The sequence below is a fragment of the Podarcis vaucheri genome (genome assembly GCF_965113315.1).
Source record: "Podarcis vaucheri genome assembly, chromosome: 15".
Lineage (NCBI taxonomy): Eukaryota > Metazoa > Chordata > Lepidosauria > Squamata > Lacertidae > Podarcis > Podarcis vaucheri.
This window is the reverse complement of record NC_138753.1, coordinates 23,542,244-23,558,695: the sequence shown is the minus strand read 5'-3', so window position 1 is coordinate 23,558,695 and position 16,452 is coordinate 23,542,244. Positions and strand designations below refer to the sequence as shown.

The 16,452-nt window shown below is 43.4% G+C and overlaps 1 protein-coding gene across 4 annotated transcripts in view; it reads left to right on the top strand.

Annotated features, from left to right (window-relative positions):
• Positions 1-16,452, top strand: part of GRIK4 (glutamate ionotropic receptor kainate type subunit 4) — a 468,306-nt gene that overhangs the window by 297,764 nt on the left and 154,090 nt on the right. For all 4 annotated transcript variants that reach the window (XM_082200947.1, XM_082200945.1, XM_082200946.1 and 1 more), the window contains exon 4: positions 12,346-12,443. In XM_082200947.1, coding sequence (XP_082057073.1) covers positions 12,346-12,443 — 98 coding nt within the window. The remainder of the gene's footprint in view (positions 1-12,345; positions 12,444-16,452) is intronic.

The window sequence follows — 16,452 nt, the reverse complement described above, 5'->3', positions numbered from 1 at the left end:
CACAGGGCCTAGGGCTTGCTGATCATAAGGTCGGCGGTTCGAATCCCCACAACAGGGTGAGCTCCCGTTGCTTGGTCCTTGCTCCTGCCAACCTAGCAGTTCCAAAGCATGTCAAGTGCAAGTAGATAAATAGGTACCACTCCAGCAGGAAGGTAAACAGTGTTTCCGTGCACTCCTCTGGTTCACCAGAAGCAGCGTAGTCATGCTGGCCACATGACTCAGAAGCTGTCTGCGGACAAACGCCAGCTCCCTCAGCCTATAGAGCGAGATGAGCGCCGCAACCCCAGAGTCATCCGCGACTGGACCTAATGGTCAGGGGTACCTTTACCATTAAGCTCATGGATACTAGAACGTATTGAGGGAGCCATCAGAGTTCATTGCACAGACTGTGGAAAGCCATGGTTTACAGGACCCAAATTCCCCTCAACGTTTTGGAATCAACTCATGCTGAAATCAGCTCATATTCAAAACTTCAACCACTTCTTAACATTCGGAGTGTGGAACTTCAGGCAAGAAGTCCTCAAGTCCTGCTAAGTTGGCACTCAGTGGTTTGGAAACAGAAGCTTTTTTTTTTACGGTAGACTGCCCTGTCTGTCCCTGATGTCTGAAAGCTCCTTTCGTACTTTAGTGACATCCTTTAGTGACATCCCAGACTTTGGAGAGGCAGTGTTAATATTTCCACTCACCAAGCGGAAGAGCACTCAAAAGATGAGGAATTGGATAAAAGCAAGATTCCCAGACCACCCTCTGCTTGCCTCTCCCCCACCCTTCCAGCTTTTAGGTCATCTAAGAAATAGGCTCCATAAATTTAAGGATTTGCTAGTGTTCAGGTTTTGCCTGCCTTTTCACCTTTGGCTCTGTGCAATTGCTTGTTATGGCATACAATATTAATAGAAGCCATTTAGATACTTTAACCTATGGCTGCGAGGCTTTCAAACATCTCTTTAATACCATTGTCAGGTTTCAGGCATTTTGAATTACTCCTAAGTACCGCTGTTAGCTGGCTAAATCTCATATCCCCACAATTACATGCATCTAGAATGATGATATTATGTATTCTATACTATTAGCATTTTAAAAAGGGTCCGATGAGATACACATTCATCCTTTCCCCCATCTCTTCCTGTCTTTTTTGCTTATTCCATTTCTTCTCTCCTCTTTTCCCCTTTATTAAATCTTCAAAGATAATACATGAATATAGAAAGGCATCCATCAGTGAAAAAGAAAGGGGGGGGGGACAAGGAAGAAAAGAAACATTACATCATCTGCTCTACAATAAAATGATTGTGATGTAGTTCTTAACCAGTAAAATCCTCTCCCTCTCTCTCTCTCTTCCTTTGCCCCATTCCATCTCACAGATTTCTCTACTGTGCAAATTTATCTCACCATTATGATAATATCTCAAACTCCTCTGAACTGTTCTATGAGAAGATAGGGTAGAGGGTTGAGCTGCAGATCAGCTAACTATTACAGTATTAATAATTTTTTTAAAAATTGTCCAGCAGCAGCTTAGAGACTAAGTTTGTTCTAGGTATGAGCTTTCATGTGCATGCACACTTCTTCCGATACACTGAAACAGAAGTCACTAGACCCTTATATATAGTGGGGTGGTGGGGTGAGGTGATTGACTCAATGGGTATGGTAAACCTGTTGATGACTGTTAAAGACTGCAATTAGTCCTACAGGAAAAAGCAAGGGATAGTATGCAGATGACCAAAAACAGATTTAGCATGTGTAATGAGACAAGAATCCCCTATCTCTATTTAGACCAGGTCTCACCATAGTTTTCAGTTTAGTAATAAGTTGTAGGTCAGCAACTTCTCTTTCAAGTCTATTTCTGAAATTCTTTTGTAATAAGACAGCTGCTTTGAGATCCTGTACTGAAAGTCCTGGGAGATTGAAGTGTTCTCCTACGGGCTTCTCTGTCTTGTGATTCCTGATGTCAGATTTATGTACATTTATCCTTTGGCGTAGGGTTTGGCCTATTTTGGTTTACTGCCTGTTATTCAATTGTGGGCTTAAGAGCATAAGAAGAATTTGCTGGATCAAGCCAATGGCCCACTTGTCCTCACAGTAGTCAGGAAACCGGCAAGCGTTACAAGGGCACCCTCCCTTCCTGCAGTTTCCAGCAAGTTGCATTCAAGAGCATTACTGTCCCTGACCATGGAGGCAGTGCATAACCATCATGGCTAGTAGTCATTGATAGCCTTCTCCCACATGAATTTGCCCAACCCTCTTTTAAACCCATCCAAGTTGGTAGCCATTACTGCCTCTAGTGGGAGAGAGTTTCATAGTTGAACTATGCGCTGCATGAAAAAGTAAATTCTTGTATCAGTCAATCCTGAATCTCCCAACATTCAGCTTCATTGAAAGTCCAAGAGTTCTGGTCTTATGAGAGACGTAGAAAAACCTTTCTCTCTTTACTCTCTCCATGCCGTGCATATTTTTTCTTATACACATCTAAGATGCTGCATCTTTTTCTCCAAACTAAAACGTTGCAGATTCTGTGACCTTTCCTCACAGGAAAGTCACTCCGTCACCTTGATCATTTGGGCTGCCCTTGACTGAAACTTTCCCAACCCTACAATAGGGTCAGATATTTCCAGCTGTTCTCTGATGTCAAGAACGATCAAGCGACGCTTTTCTGTTGCATCATGGTGTCTCCTGATATCAGTATTAAGAAGGAAAGCCCATTGCGCTCTAGCCTTGCAATTGACACAGATGTACCCACACGCTGCTCACGGAGGACTAGGCACCCTTGTCTGCAATACTCTGCCCCCCTTTGCCAATTAAGCCAGATGGCATGACTTCTCATCTTTTAAATAGGCTGTATAGCTTTAGACATCTCTGAACAGGAAGAGGAAGAAACATGAAGTCAACACAAACAGGTCACAATTGCCCTGCTGTTCAGAACTACCATTGACTCCAGGGGAGGGAGGGGGGCAGAAAGAAAGACCTTTCTATAGTTTTGCACACTGTTCCAGACCCTCCATGTTAAGTTGTGGGTGAACATATCAGACGACACAGCGATTCTTCAAACAGCTCTTGTTTATTCACAGGCCAGAACAGAACTGAACTGAAGGGTTCAGTCAGCCTGCTTATATAGAGCTCCACTAGAATGCAACAGTAACCATTTTTTGTAACTATCCAATCACTGAACGTCACTTTCAATCCCTTATTTGCATATGTGGACCTGAGTGAAAACTATCTACAGTATCCCCCTGCTGGCCCAGGGTGAGAACTTCAGTACATAACACTCCAAGTGTCCCTGTTTTCCAGGGACAGTCCCGGATTTACAGAAGCTGTCCTGGTTTCTGATTTGATCACAGAAAGTCCCACTTTTCCTTAGAAAGGTATGGAGTTACGTAACTCCCAAACCAAGGAGATAAGTAACCATGCAACCTTTAGAAGACATCACAAGGCAGCCCTGTATAGGGAAGTTTTTTCATGTTTAATATTTTTTATGTTTTTAGATATGTTGGAAGCTGCTCAGAGTGGCTGGGGCAACCCAGTTAGATGGGTGGGGTATAAATAAGAACATTATTATTATTATTATTATTATTATTATTATTATTATTATTATTATTATTATTAAGATCCCTATTTTCATCAGAGAAATGTCAAAGGGTATGACTGCTCTATAAAGCTTCTCCAAGAGACAGGAATTTGGAATCTTCTAGAAGACTCCTGAAAAATTTGTAATTGGAATAAATCTTTCTCTTCATTTATTAAAGTTCTAATAAATTATTGCTTGCAATTCTGAATTCTTATTTGACCAGCTAATTGGCCAATGTTATATATATATATATAAAACACACAATTAAATCTAAAAGCTGATTGGAACCTTGCAAATTTCCAATTTTGAGTTATAATTGACTAGGCTATAAATATACAATACTGAACTGGTTCTTCATCTTTTATTTTCCTGCTCGAAAAGCTGGTTTTGAGGGAGGGGGAGATCATTTTTATATTTAAAGAGGGTTTTTTCAGGGTTTTAATCTCTTTCTAAACCAGAACAAATGCAGTGACTTCTTAATCGGGTTCAAGTGTGGCTTGACATGGTGTCTCTGTACCAAACAAAAGGCAACAATGTTGACTGATTCTTGTAAGAAAAAGCACAGCAAATTACTGTGTATTGGAATGAGCCAGCAGTGGAAAAAATGAAAAGAAAAAGGTTATTGAGAGTGGCACTCTTTGCAATTACAGGTAAAACCTGCTTTCCTCGTTTCTTTGACTTCCTAAATCTCTTTATAGAAGGCAATGTGGCCTATGTAATTGTAAGCCGGCTTACTCAGAAGGTCTAGAAAGGAGCTCTTCCTGCTTCCCTCCCCTTCACCAGTCCGTCTCCTGCAGTCTTTTCCATTGTGACACTTCTGTAAATTTCTCTCCATTCATTATAAGGACCTACATGGAGGCTTTGCACCCGGCCAAATGAATGGGAGGATTTGGGGCTTTAATTTAAAACAGGGAAGACAATATTTCAGAGGGTTTAAGCTGGTCTTCTGTCTAGGTTTAGCGGGACGTATTAGAGCAGGAAGGGAGGTTAGAGCATGTTTCTGCTCAAAGATGTTACCATGGTGTGATGAATTGTGATCTCTGGACTGGCCTCAAAAGGCATTTAGTCTGTGTGTGACGAGCAGCAGAGGGCAGGGGAAGATTATATGAGTCAGCAAGAGAAGCTGTCATCTCTAATTGAGCATGGTGCAGAATGAGGAGGGGCTCCTCATCTTACTGCAAAACCTGTTTAAAAAACAGGGGAAATGGGGACGGGGTAGAATTCCACAGGAATAATCTCATACCAACATATTCAGTCCTCCTGGACCATAAAGATACAGCCAGAGGAGCTCATCACATCCTTTGGGTTCTGTATGCTATCTGTAAAAAAGCAGTTGTTTGGAGAATAGTGTGTTTAAGTATATTGGGTCAGATCTGCAGCAGAGCAGACGTCCCACCTAGTCATGGGCAATTCCATTTCCATTTCTCTCTGTTTCTCATTTTTCCAGGTTTAAGTTCATTTCACATCATTTTGAGATTTTTTATTATTTTTTTAAGCCGTCACGAAAATTCATTAGGGAATTTGCCAGAATAGCCATTAAGAAGGCCCGGGAAACACAATCTGTGGTAGAGAAATCTAGAGGATCTTCAAACAAACAATTAAACATGATTACTGTGGGCGGAGAGGTTTCCTAAGGGAAGGTCCCTTCCCATTCCTGGGCATATTTCAGGCCTCACCTGTGGCCCCCACAGCAAAGGGTTGAAAGGAATTATTCCTCCTTTCTCCAAAAACCTTGGTTATGTGAATCTGGCAAGTGCATCGTAGCCCCACCAGTTTGGCTATCACCCTGGTGCACATGCCTTAACTGGTACCCCTACAGACTCCTGATGCCAAAGCAGCCTGACTAAAGAGTGCCTGGTACCCAAAAACTCTTGAGGTATTCATCTCGCCAGCTCTTAACTTGTCCTTTCCTTCCTGTCCAGATCAAAACCCGCTCCACTTCCCAACAGTACAGATTAGGCAAAAGAAAAAGAGTCCCAAGGCCAAACAGGAACTCACCCAAACATTCCTACTCAGCCCCCAAACAAGCAACTAGTAAAGGTCATACAGCAAAAACAGGTTAAGAGGTCGCTTTGAAGATACGAGTGATGAGTTTGGGGAGGAGTCTGCTTATAAAGTCTAGCTTCAATCCTGTCTTGATTGGCCCCTTAGCCCACCTGACCGTATTCCAGCTCATCCGGGGGGGTGGGATGGGACAATTCTGAGTCATCTTTCAGGGGTGTTGGAATGTGGCAGATTCACCCCCATGCAAGAATGGGAGCATCAATTTCCCAATAGGCACATTTCTGCATGCAATTTTGCATAATATACACATTTTTTTCAAAGCAATTTCCCCCAATGTATTGAATCTTTGTATGCTATTTTTAACTAATTAATGCATTTTTATGCACTGTTTACCCTAGTGTATGTTATATTTGAGTGCATTACTTGACTGGAAAACTGTGTTGCAAAATTGGCAGTGAGGCTCTCAAAGGAGGGTTCTGTTTTGGTTCATGGATTGTTTCAGAAAGTATGAATTGCATGGGTTTCTCTGTAAAGGAGGAGTAAAATCAAATTTCTTCCCAATGCCTATCCAGACCTTCCCTCTTAATTTTCAGCTTTCTTTCTCCCCACCCCATCCTTTTTTTTTTTTAAAGATAACACAGCATCACATCTCTAACTTTTTCTTGTGCAGATATAAAGTGTGCAGGCATCATTCTACCCAGCTGGGTACCAAAAAGTTAAGCTGCTTTCACTCTGCTCCCTTGCCACAGAATGTCTGTCTTTGGGACCACACTGAAAACCTCTGAATTTCCGTTTTCATCTCCTCTTTTGATCCTCTCCCACTGCACCAGAGTCAACTTTTCCAGGGGGACAAGGGACTGCAATAGTAAAGGAGATCCTAGAAACCTTGGACCTCCATTGCAAGCATAAAAGATAAGAGCATAATGCTGGATCAGGCCAATGGTCCATCTAGTCCAGCATCCTGTTCTCACAGTGGTCAACCCACAAGCAGGACCTGAGTGCAACAGCACTCTCCCCCCTTTGAGATAGAGATGGAGAGTTTAGCCTGGCTCTCATTGGACTGAATCTGTGTGCATCACCTAAGAGACGGTTGGCATTGTCAAACTCAAAGAATGCTGACCACTTGATGGAAGGATGATGATGATGATGATGATACCCCGCCCTTCTGGCTGGGCTTCCCCAGTCACTCTGGGCGGCTTCCCACAAAATATTAAAATACAGTAATGCATCAAACATTAAAAGCTTCCCTAAACAGAGCTGCCTTCAGATGTCTTCTAAAAGTCTGGGAGTTGTTCTCTTTGACATCTGGTGGGAGGGCGTTCCACAGGACGGGTGCCACTACCGAGAAGGCCCTCTGCTTGGTTCCCTGTAACTTGGCTTCTCTCAGTGAGGGAACCGCCAGAAGGCCCTCGGCGCTTCTGTATGAAACTGAATCCAGCTTCATACAGCAACTCTCCCTTCCTGTAGTTTCCAGGAGAAAAAACAACATCCTTTTCTCTATCCACTTTCTCCCTGCCATGCATAATTGTATAGATTTCTATCATGTCACTCCTTACTCACCTTTTCTCTATACCTGTCCTCAGACTGCAGTCACTCCGTTCCCTTGATCATATGGGTTGCCTTTTGCTGAACCTTTTCTGACTCTACAGCATCCTTTTCTGAGCTTTGATCTCTCTGGGGCTATTGATTCCATCTAGGAATTCAGCTGGATATTGTAATACTGGCGTGGACAGGCATTTAATGTTCTCTTTAGCAAGCGGAAGGCTGAACGAGCTTCTAACTGCATGTGACAGCTGTGTTTTGTTTTGCTTTGCTTAATTTGAAACACTGGTTGTCTGCTTTAGAGAATTCGGATCTTAGCAGGATGGGATTTGAGAAATGAATTGTTAACTGCTTCATGGTTCGTGAGCCATCGATATTGAGCAGTGTGCCCAGGCACCCAGAACCCTTAGCCTGTTCTTTGTCATATCATCACCATCATCAAATTTATTGCCAGCCCTTCACCAGCGCATCCCAGGGCAAATTGCAACAATGTGAAAATCAGAATTTAAAACAGTTAAAACAGACCAGCTTCACAGGAATAGGGTGGGCCCTGAAGACACATATCTCTTAGGAGTCGAAGGCCAGATAAAGAGGTGCCTCCACAGCATTCGCTGAAAGCTGTATAGTGAAGATGGCAGATACACCTCTGTGGAGAGGAACTTTCATGATTTAGGGGCTGTTGCAGAGAAGGCCCTCTCCTGGGCCATCACCACCTGAAACCTCTGAGGGTGGAGGAAGTACCAAGAGCACCCCTTCTGCTGATCTTGGCACCCAGTAGGGTCTGTAGAAAAGGAGGCAGTTACTTAAATATTAATATCAAAGAGGTTCAGTAAACACCCCCAAAGAGGAGATCACAAGTGACCAAAAAGGTTGTATCTGAGGAGACATCTTTTGTAATCATGCAAGGCTGGGAGGACTATGAGGGTGAGGAGGCTGGTCATAAAATAATAGAATTGTGGAGCTGGAAGGGATCCCAAGGGTCATCCAGTCCAACCCCTTTGCAATGCAGGAATCTCAACTAAAACATTCATGACAAATGACCACCCAACCTCTCCTTAAGAACCTCCAATGAGGTTTAAAAGCACGACTTCTGAGGCGTACTTGCTACTCACTGCCTCTGAGGAAAATTAGTACCCTGGCATTCTAACAACAGGTGAGTGGTCCTTCCAACCTGTCAAAGTTGTGTCATGTGAGAAGGGTGGGGGAGATAGTGACTTGGTTCAATCCAGCTTTCTGCAGGATTCAGGTGTGTATGAGAGTTTTCCACAGGGAAGCCTCTCATGCACCCAAACCAAGACTTTGTTCAGTCCAACTTACTGCAGGAGTCAGCTGCATGGGCAGCAAATCCTGTCACATCAAATCACAGGTGGCCATGTTTTTGGGGAAATGGTCTCATGGGCCTAATGGAGAGGTTTGGTGGGCTCAGTCTAGCCTGTGAGCCAGAGGTTTCCCAACTTCTGTTCTACATAGACAAATCCATTGTCATCTTCACTTCACTTCAGCTCCTAATTCCACTGGATGCTTTCACCTTGAAATACTAAGTCTCTTCTCTCTCACACACACACCCATCACTTTTCTTTTTCCTTTTTCCTGTGGAGGTTGTTCAAGCTCTGTTGTTATGACAACTTAGCCCCTTCTCCTGGCCTTTTCTCCTCAGCTACCTGCGAGACAAAGGGTGACAAAGCGTTCAGCTAAATTTCCTTCTTTACATGTGTGACAAAAACCAACAAACAAACCCACAACACCATCCCCACCCACTGAAAACATTTGACTCCTTCACACACACATGCCTCACATGCACGCAAAGATGGTTTCTTCTTAGTGCTTGATACTCTGAAGCATAATTGAAAGCCCTCAGCTTTTGTGAGGGACCAATGAAGGCTTCTTGAATAGAAGGTACTTCCTGCAAAGTGCTTATATTCTTATCTATAAAGAGTGAGTTAAGGCAGGGGACAATTGCCAGGCAGCTGCTTTGTAAAGAAGAAAGAAGGCAAGTGTGGAAGTTTTCCAAATAAGTTTGGAAGGGGGCATAATAGACATGCCAGGGAGGTAAATGGGTTTAAGATAAGGTTCTGCATGTCAGGTTAGACCCATGGAGAGAGAAATTCAAGGTGCTCTTCTCCTGTTTCCTGGTGGCAGAAATCATAGGATCATAGATCTATACCAAGTGCAATTGACATTTCTTCAATAATATTGAGGTAGACTTTGAACCAAGTGCTTCACTGGTGTTCTTCAGAATAATAAGAAGTGGACAAAAAGGCATAGTTGAGTGGTAGAACATCTGTTTTGCATGCAGAAGGTCCCAGTTTCAATCCTCAGCATCTTTTCTTTTTAAGTTAGTTTTTATTGAAGATTTTATTGTGTTACAAAATAAACAAGGGAAAGTACATATATCTTCTCCACTTTTGATTCATAGAGTTTTTTTCACAGTTCGTTAATGTTCAGTATGATACACTAATGTCATGGACATCTTACGGTTGGGGAAAGAGAAGGGAGAAAGAAAAAGAGTTAGGAAGAAATGGGGTATTGTTCTATTGTTCTATTAATCCCCGCCATCTTCAGGTAGGAGTGGAATGAGACCCCCTGCCTGAAACCCTGGAGACCATCTGCCAATTGTCTGATTCAGCTTGAGGCAGCACCCTCTTCCAGATTGCAGAGGTTGGCAGTCAGCCACCTTTGGTGCCATCACAGATGTACAGGCACAAACACAGACCCCAACCATTCATCAATAAAGATGGCATCACCAAAACACATGCGGTTTCAACACAGTGTTATATTCAGGCGCAGTAATCCCAGCTGCGTACACACCCCTTAAGGAGAACCTAGCCTGCATACTCTCCTCTCCCCCTGGACCATGAAAAGCCCCTGTTGCAAGTCTGGATTAAGAGTTTTGTATAGAGTCCTATTCTCAGGCTGGGTAAGATTAGAGATGGGCTGACTCACTTCTGATTGACCGTAGAAATAGCTTGCTACATTTTTTAAACCAATCTGAGGTTCATAAATCATCTGGCCAGAGTCCCCAAGACTCTCCCACTTTTTAATTAATTTTAATTTCCATATAGTGTGCCCTTATGGGGCAGCAAAAATGGCAAGAGGTCATATTGCCCTTGTTCCCTTTCTTATTGCATTTGGTGCGTTGCCACTTAAATTGGGTACGGTGTTGGAAAACAGGTTGGGAGATTGGGGGGCTGGGTTGGTTGGAGGAATCTTGAGAATGATGATGATTTATTAGACTTGTTAGTCACTTGTCCACAGAGGTCCCAGCATGTTTGAAAACAGAAATACCTTCATTCAAAAACACAAGTAACTGGCATTTCCATTGATTGCCATTTTTTCCAGTTTAGCATTGAATAGTGGGGTTCCTGTGGGGGGGCAGAAGCTCAGACCTGTGCCTAGAAAGCCTAAAGGGGCTTGCAAAGCTCATGCTTTCCTATGAGTTTTTATAAGCCCTTGAGTTTGTATTGAATCTAAAGCTTGGAGAACTCCACTGACATTCCTAGTTAAGATACAAATACCTGTGAGGCACCTGAATTAAAAGTGCAGCAGTCAACAAGGGGCGCCATCTTTAACCATGGCCTGCACACAGCACTGACATTGTATCAAAATATTTTTGCAGAGGGTGCAAAGATACCTGCAGAAACCCTGGAAATTGTAGGGTTTCCCATGTCACCATTTGAAAAGCTTTGTTCTAGAGATATAATACACAGAGAGAAAGGAATGAGAAGGCAAAGGATGTGGGATCTCTTGGGTGACTTCTCAAGAAGTCACCACCTCACACTCTCAGGAGCTGTGTCCTTGTGAAGGAGGGATTTGGTTTGAAACCTCTGCAGCATCTACGATTTTTCTGTTAGAGAGATGTCATCATCCCTATTATGAGAAAGGGCAGAGAAGGCCGGATATCTTAATAGGGAAAATTGAGAGTAACTCTCTGGAGTCTTGGCTCTCTGTACCATCCTAAAGCCACTACATTATGCATTCATGGTTTTTTAAATATAATAAAAAGGCTGAAAGTAACCATTATGATAATGTCCAGGTCTCTTGACAACGCAGAACCGTAGTCTTTTCTTCAAGGATTTCTCAATAATGTATGCTGAGAATGCAATAACTTTTTTCCAGAAAGATTTGAAATAACACAGAGGCTGCCATGTCCCTGTATAAACTATTCTGACTTCATTACTTTTGTTTTCAATTTGGCTTTGTTCCCTCTTGAAGAGATGTGGACAATTATGAGCAATCGGTAGAGAAGAACTACGATGCCCGGTAGTTTCACTTAATTAAATTGTTACAGCAGGCAAAGAGGTTGACCACTAGGGATGGAGGAGAAATTTCGTTTAAAAGCTGAATCTATCAAATCCACACCTTCCAAAACAAAATGTGAACCAAATCACAGCTATCCTTCAAAAATGGCACTTATCTGAATTTTGCAATGCAGTGCTCCAACCAAGCTGTGTTTACAAAACTGCATTTGTTGAGGGAAATTGCTTGTAAAATTGTGTACATTGGTCAAAACTGTACATAAATATGTGTTTGTTAGGGGGAAAATAGCACTAAATTTGTGATTCACCATACCTTAAGCAAAAAACAAATACATACATTAAAAACAGCATTACAAAAGTGTAACGGACAATGTGTGTGTGTGTGTGCGTGAGTGAGAGAGAGAGAGAGAGAGAGAGAGAGAGAGAGAGAGAGAGAGAACATCCATCGATGCAAAAAAGTCATAAATAGCTAAAAGCCAAAGGCCTAATGAAAGAAGAGGGGTTTTGCCTGAGGCCTAAAGATATGTAACAAGGGTGCCAAATGAGCCTCACTAGGGACAGCATTCCACAGCGATGGGGTGCCATCACTGAAAAGTATGTTAGGTGCATCTGAATGCCCATTTTGCTACAGTCTGCTCACAATGTCCTTTCCATCACAATTTATCTTTCTTTTCACTTATTACAGGGCTGCAGATGGGGAAGGCGTTTGCATCTGCGAATGCTCCCTCATAGAGAAACACCTTTCCTGAATGTGCTCATAATAGCTCAACAAAACAAGCATCCATGTGGCATAGTGATGTTGGAACAGGGAGAGCCAAGTTCAGATTGCTATTCAGCCATGAATCTCACTAGATGTCCTCAGGCCAATGGCCTGCAGCCTAACCTGCTTTGTTTACTCGAGGTTACCAGTAACTCTTTCTTCTCTCTCTCTCTCTCTCTCTCTCTCTCTCTCTCTCTCTCTCTCTCCTGCTGGCTGACTTCCCCCAGTGTGCCAGATCCTTCCAAAAGGGGTGGTTGGTGTTCTGGGACCATCTTCAAGTCCAGCTTCCAGCTCCATCATCAGCAATATCTGCGGAGAGAAAGAGGTGAGTGGTATGAATCTTGCTCTCAGTACTGCAGCTTATGGACAGAGGTTTGCAATGCCTACATGCAGCCAAGCAACTGGAGATTAAGGGACAGGTCACAGCTCAGTGGTAGCACACTTATTTCGCATGCAGGAGTTCTTGGGATCAATATTTGTTATCTACAGTAATCTACAGCACTCTCTCTCAAGCATCGTTCTTTAACCCTGGGTCCCTAGGTGCTGTCAGGCTACGAATTCTAAGATCCCTGACATTTGGCAAAGCCACCTGTGGACCCAAGGTAGAAGGACACTGCTCTGAAGGGTCAGATAGCCAGGGAGGGAGGGGGGACCTCTCTGCCTGAGAACTTGGAAAGCCACTGGCAGTCAATTTGCACAGTACCAGGCAGAATTGACCCATTCTGATTCTTCACTCCAAACTGGCTTTGCAGATTAACACATATTCACCCCCCTTTTTGACGTGATGGCCTTGAAGGAGTGGGGAGGGATTTTTTGTCACTGGTGGAAAAGTTCACAAAAAGCTGGTCCCCAGATGCTGGTTTTCAGTGCATAGCAGAAATAAATCCATGTCTGATCTCCTGGCAATTATGTTAGCGCTTATGCGACTACACCTCCCCCTCCTTCTATCCTCAGTACTCCGTTCCTTTTTTTTTTTTTTTTTTGGAGTCTTACATCTAATACAAAATCCTCATGGTAGGTTTCCAACCGGTGCACTTGATTTAATGTTGGATAAGCCCCACACTCCCTGTGCTGACCAATCCCCATTCCCAGGGAACAGAACGGAGCTCTCATAATTCACCCGCTTAACTCCTAGTCGCATCTCTCTGCCATTTAGTGGACTCTGAAACGTGTCCCTTGCCACAAGGCTTTGGGAGTGATGGAAAGTCAACATGTCAATAGGAGGCATTCGCAAATAAATTGCAGTAATTCGCTGCCTTTGAGTTGCATGAGTCAGGAGGTGTGAGAGCTTTCTGTAGCCCAACCTTTCTCCAAAGTTTTTAAGTTGTGTAATGGATGCAGTTCTGCCTAACCTCAGCAAGGGCAGTGTAGATGCCAGAGAGGTATGTAAAAGTACAAAACATGGCCACAGAATTCACTTTCCAGCTTCCGTGCTTCTAAAAAGCAAGTTACTGTCCTTTATTGTGGTTGTGCCCAGACCATATATTTAAAGCACATGATATCCCCCAGAGAATATTGGGGAATGTAGTTTAACCCCACAGAGTTACAGTTCCCATGATTCTTTGAGGGAAGCCATGTTCTTTATAAATGGATGGTATGTACAATGCCATAAATACAAATAATTAAGTAAAATCATTTTTGTCTCACCCTTCCTCCCTAAGAAGATCAGAACTGAATAAATTAAAAAGAGCCCATATAAATTGCAGCATGGCATCCAAAATACCTAGGAGAGCTCAAAAGCCTGGTTTTTTAAAAAAACTAAAAAAGCAGTGAGGGAGCCATACAAATTTCCTGCGGGTGGGAGTGCCAGAAGCCCAGGGGTCAATACAGAAAAGTTGCTGTCATGTTTGGCAACCCTCCAAATACCTGAGAGGACAGTGGAAGATCTTGATTCTCAGGCAGGGGTATGTGAACAAAAGTCATCCTTTGGGTGACCTGGACCCAAACTGTTCAGGGCTTTATAGATTAAAAACAACACTTTGAGCTGTATTTGGAAAGGAATAGGTGGGCAGTGGGGTTGGGGAGGGGGATAACATGAACCTTGCATCACACCTTCATGAGGGTGACAAAAAAACAAGCTTGAAGTCTTCCCCATCTCGGCTCACTGGGGTATTTTCTTTCAAGTCACTTTGTTAAAATTCATATGTGCTTCAGTGTCTATTTTCAAAAACATCCTTAGTTTCCTTTCACCAGGGTTAGCCCAAGACGTGTTGGCACCTGAGGTGAACCACAAAATGGCACCCACACACATCAGGGAAGAAAGATCTACATCAGGAAAAGGGGGCAGGCATAAATATATACATTTTGATCTACTGCCCCTATGGATCTTGCCACCTGAGGCAGCCGCCTCACCTTGCCTCATGTGTGGGCTGGCAATGCCTCTACCTATTCTCCATGTTATCCTTACCCAGGTGCACCTATCACCTTTTGATGCCCTTATTAGAGGCTAGAAAAATATCTGTCATTATAATGGGCCTATAAAGAAACAAGGGAAGAGATGTCAACCATATTTGGAGGTTATTTAGTCCTCTGTTCTTGAAACTTTGCACCAGTCATGTCCCACAGAGCAAATTTTGAGCTGGAACATTGGTTAGTGGGAGTGTACTTTCCTAGTTGAGTCTCTGACACCTTCAGTTAAAAAGGGGTCTAAGGCAGTAGAGCTAGAAACTTCCTGGCCCAAGTTGGCACTTCTGGGCTAAGAGATCCAATGGTCTGATGACCCAGAACTATGTTTCCTAATCCATTTCCAACAGCACAGCAGCTAATTTGCAGAATCTGCCATATCTTTGGTTCAATAAAGGGACTTTCAGAAGGTCAGAACTTATGAGATCAGCCTGTAGCTTGGAGCTTTAAAAGATTCTGGCACCCATTGCAAAGGAAGCTGATTTTCAGTTCCATTGAGACCATGGGATTACGTCAATTTGCTGTCTCTCTCAAAACAGCCATTTGAAAAAACATCTAGACTTTGATAGGACAAAGGGGCAAATCTCCTCAATGCTTCCTAAATGGTTGATGTGAAAGGTTTCACAGCAATTTATTTGAGTGAGAGAGTTGTGGGGTTTTTTTAAAAAAAAAGAAGCCGTTGAAATTAGAAATACATTAAGGTTTAAATATTTAATTATTTTCTTTGTGTCTTTGCTGAAATCTGCGATAGCATCTCTGAAGTCTTAAAAACTGTAGTGCTTTATTCCTTCTCTATTACATTATATGCGTATTTCTTACTATTATGCTCTGCTACATACCTGGCACTTTATAATCCCTGGTAAATTATATGCATCTCTGGATAGTTTGCTTTGAGGAAACACCATGAAATGAAAGTTTAGAAGGGCAAGAAACACTCCCTTGTTGGCAACTGTAGTGGGTGCACTGTTGTCTCTGAGCAGAAACACACAGGGGCATAGCGTGTTTTGCTGACACCCGGGGCGGCAGGCAAGGTGGAGCGCATTTGCCCAGCTCTCACTGCCCACACTGCTGGGTGGGTTCTCACACACTGGGCAAGGGTGGGTGCAGAGGGTGCTCTTCACTGCTGGAGCCAGGCCAGGCACAATGTGGGGAGCACCTGGTTTGCCCCCCTGATTGTGCTCCGGTCCTGGGGCAGTGCCCCCCTGCCCCCCATGCTATGCCACTGGAGACACGTGACGCACCGTGACTGTGTCATGATGCCCTTCCAACTTCCCTTTCTCTGGATGCTGAGCTTCTGGTGGCTTGGGACAGTTTTCCCCTCCCTCAACTACATCCCAGATTACTGTAATAATAATAATAATAATAATAATAATAATAATAATAATAATAATAATAAATTTTATTTATATCCCGCCCTCCCCAGCCGAAGCCGGGCTCAGGGCGGCTAACAACAATCAAATAATAAAACAGTAAAATAGTTACACAATCTAAAAATATTTCATTATAAAAATTAATTAAATCAAATTGAAGGCAACCAATTAAGCAAAATTCTGTGCAGATTGCCAGAGGAGGGAGTCAGGCTGCGCCCTGACCAAAGGCCTGGCGGAACAACTCTGTCTTGCAGCCCCTGCGGAAAGATGTCAGGTCCCGCAGGGCCCTAGTCTCTTGTGACAGAGCATTCCACCAGATTGGAGCCGCAGCCGAGAAGGCCCTGGCTCTAGTTGAAGCCAGCCTAACCTCTCTGAGGCCTGGGACCTTGAGGATGTTATTATTTGCAGACCGTAGGTTTCTCTGTGGGGCATACCAGGAGAGGCGGTCCCGTAGGTACGAGGGTCCTAGGCCGTATGGGGCTTTAAAGGTTAAAACCAGCACCTTAAACCTGATCCTGTACTCCACCGGGAGCCAGTGCAGCTGGTATAGTACCGGGTGAA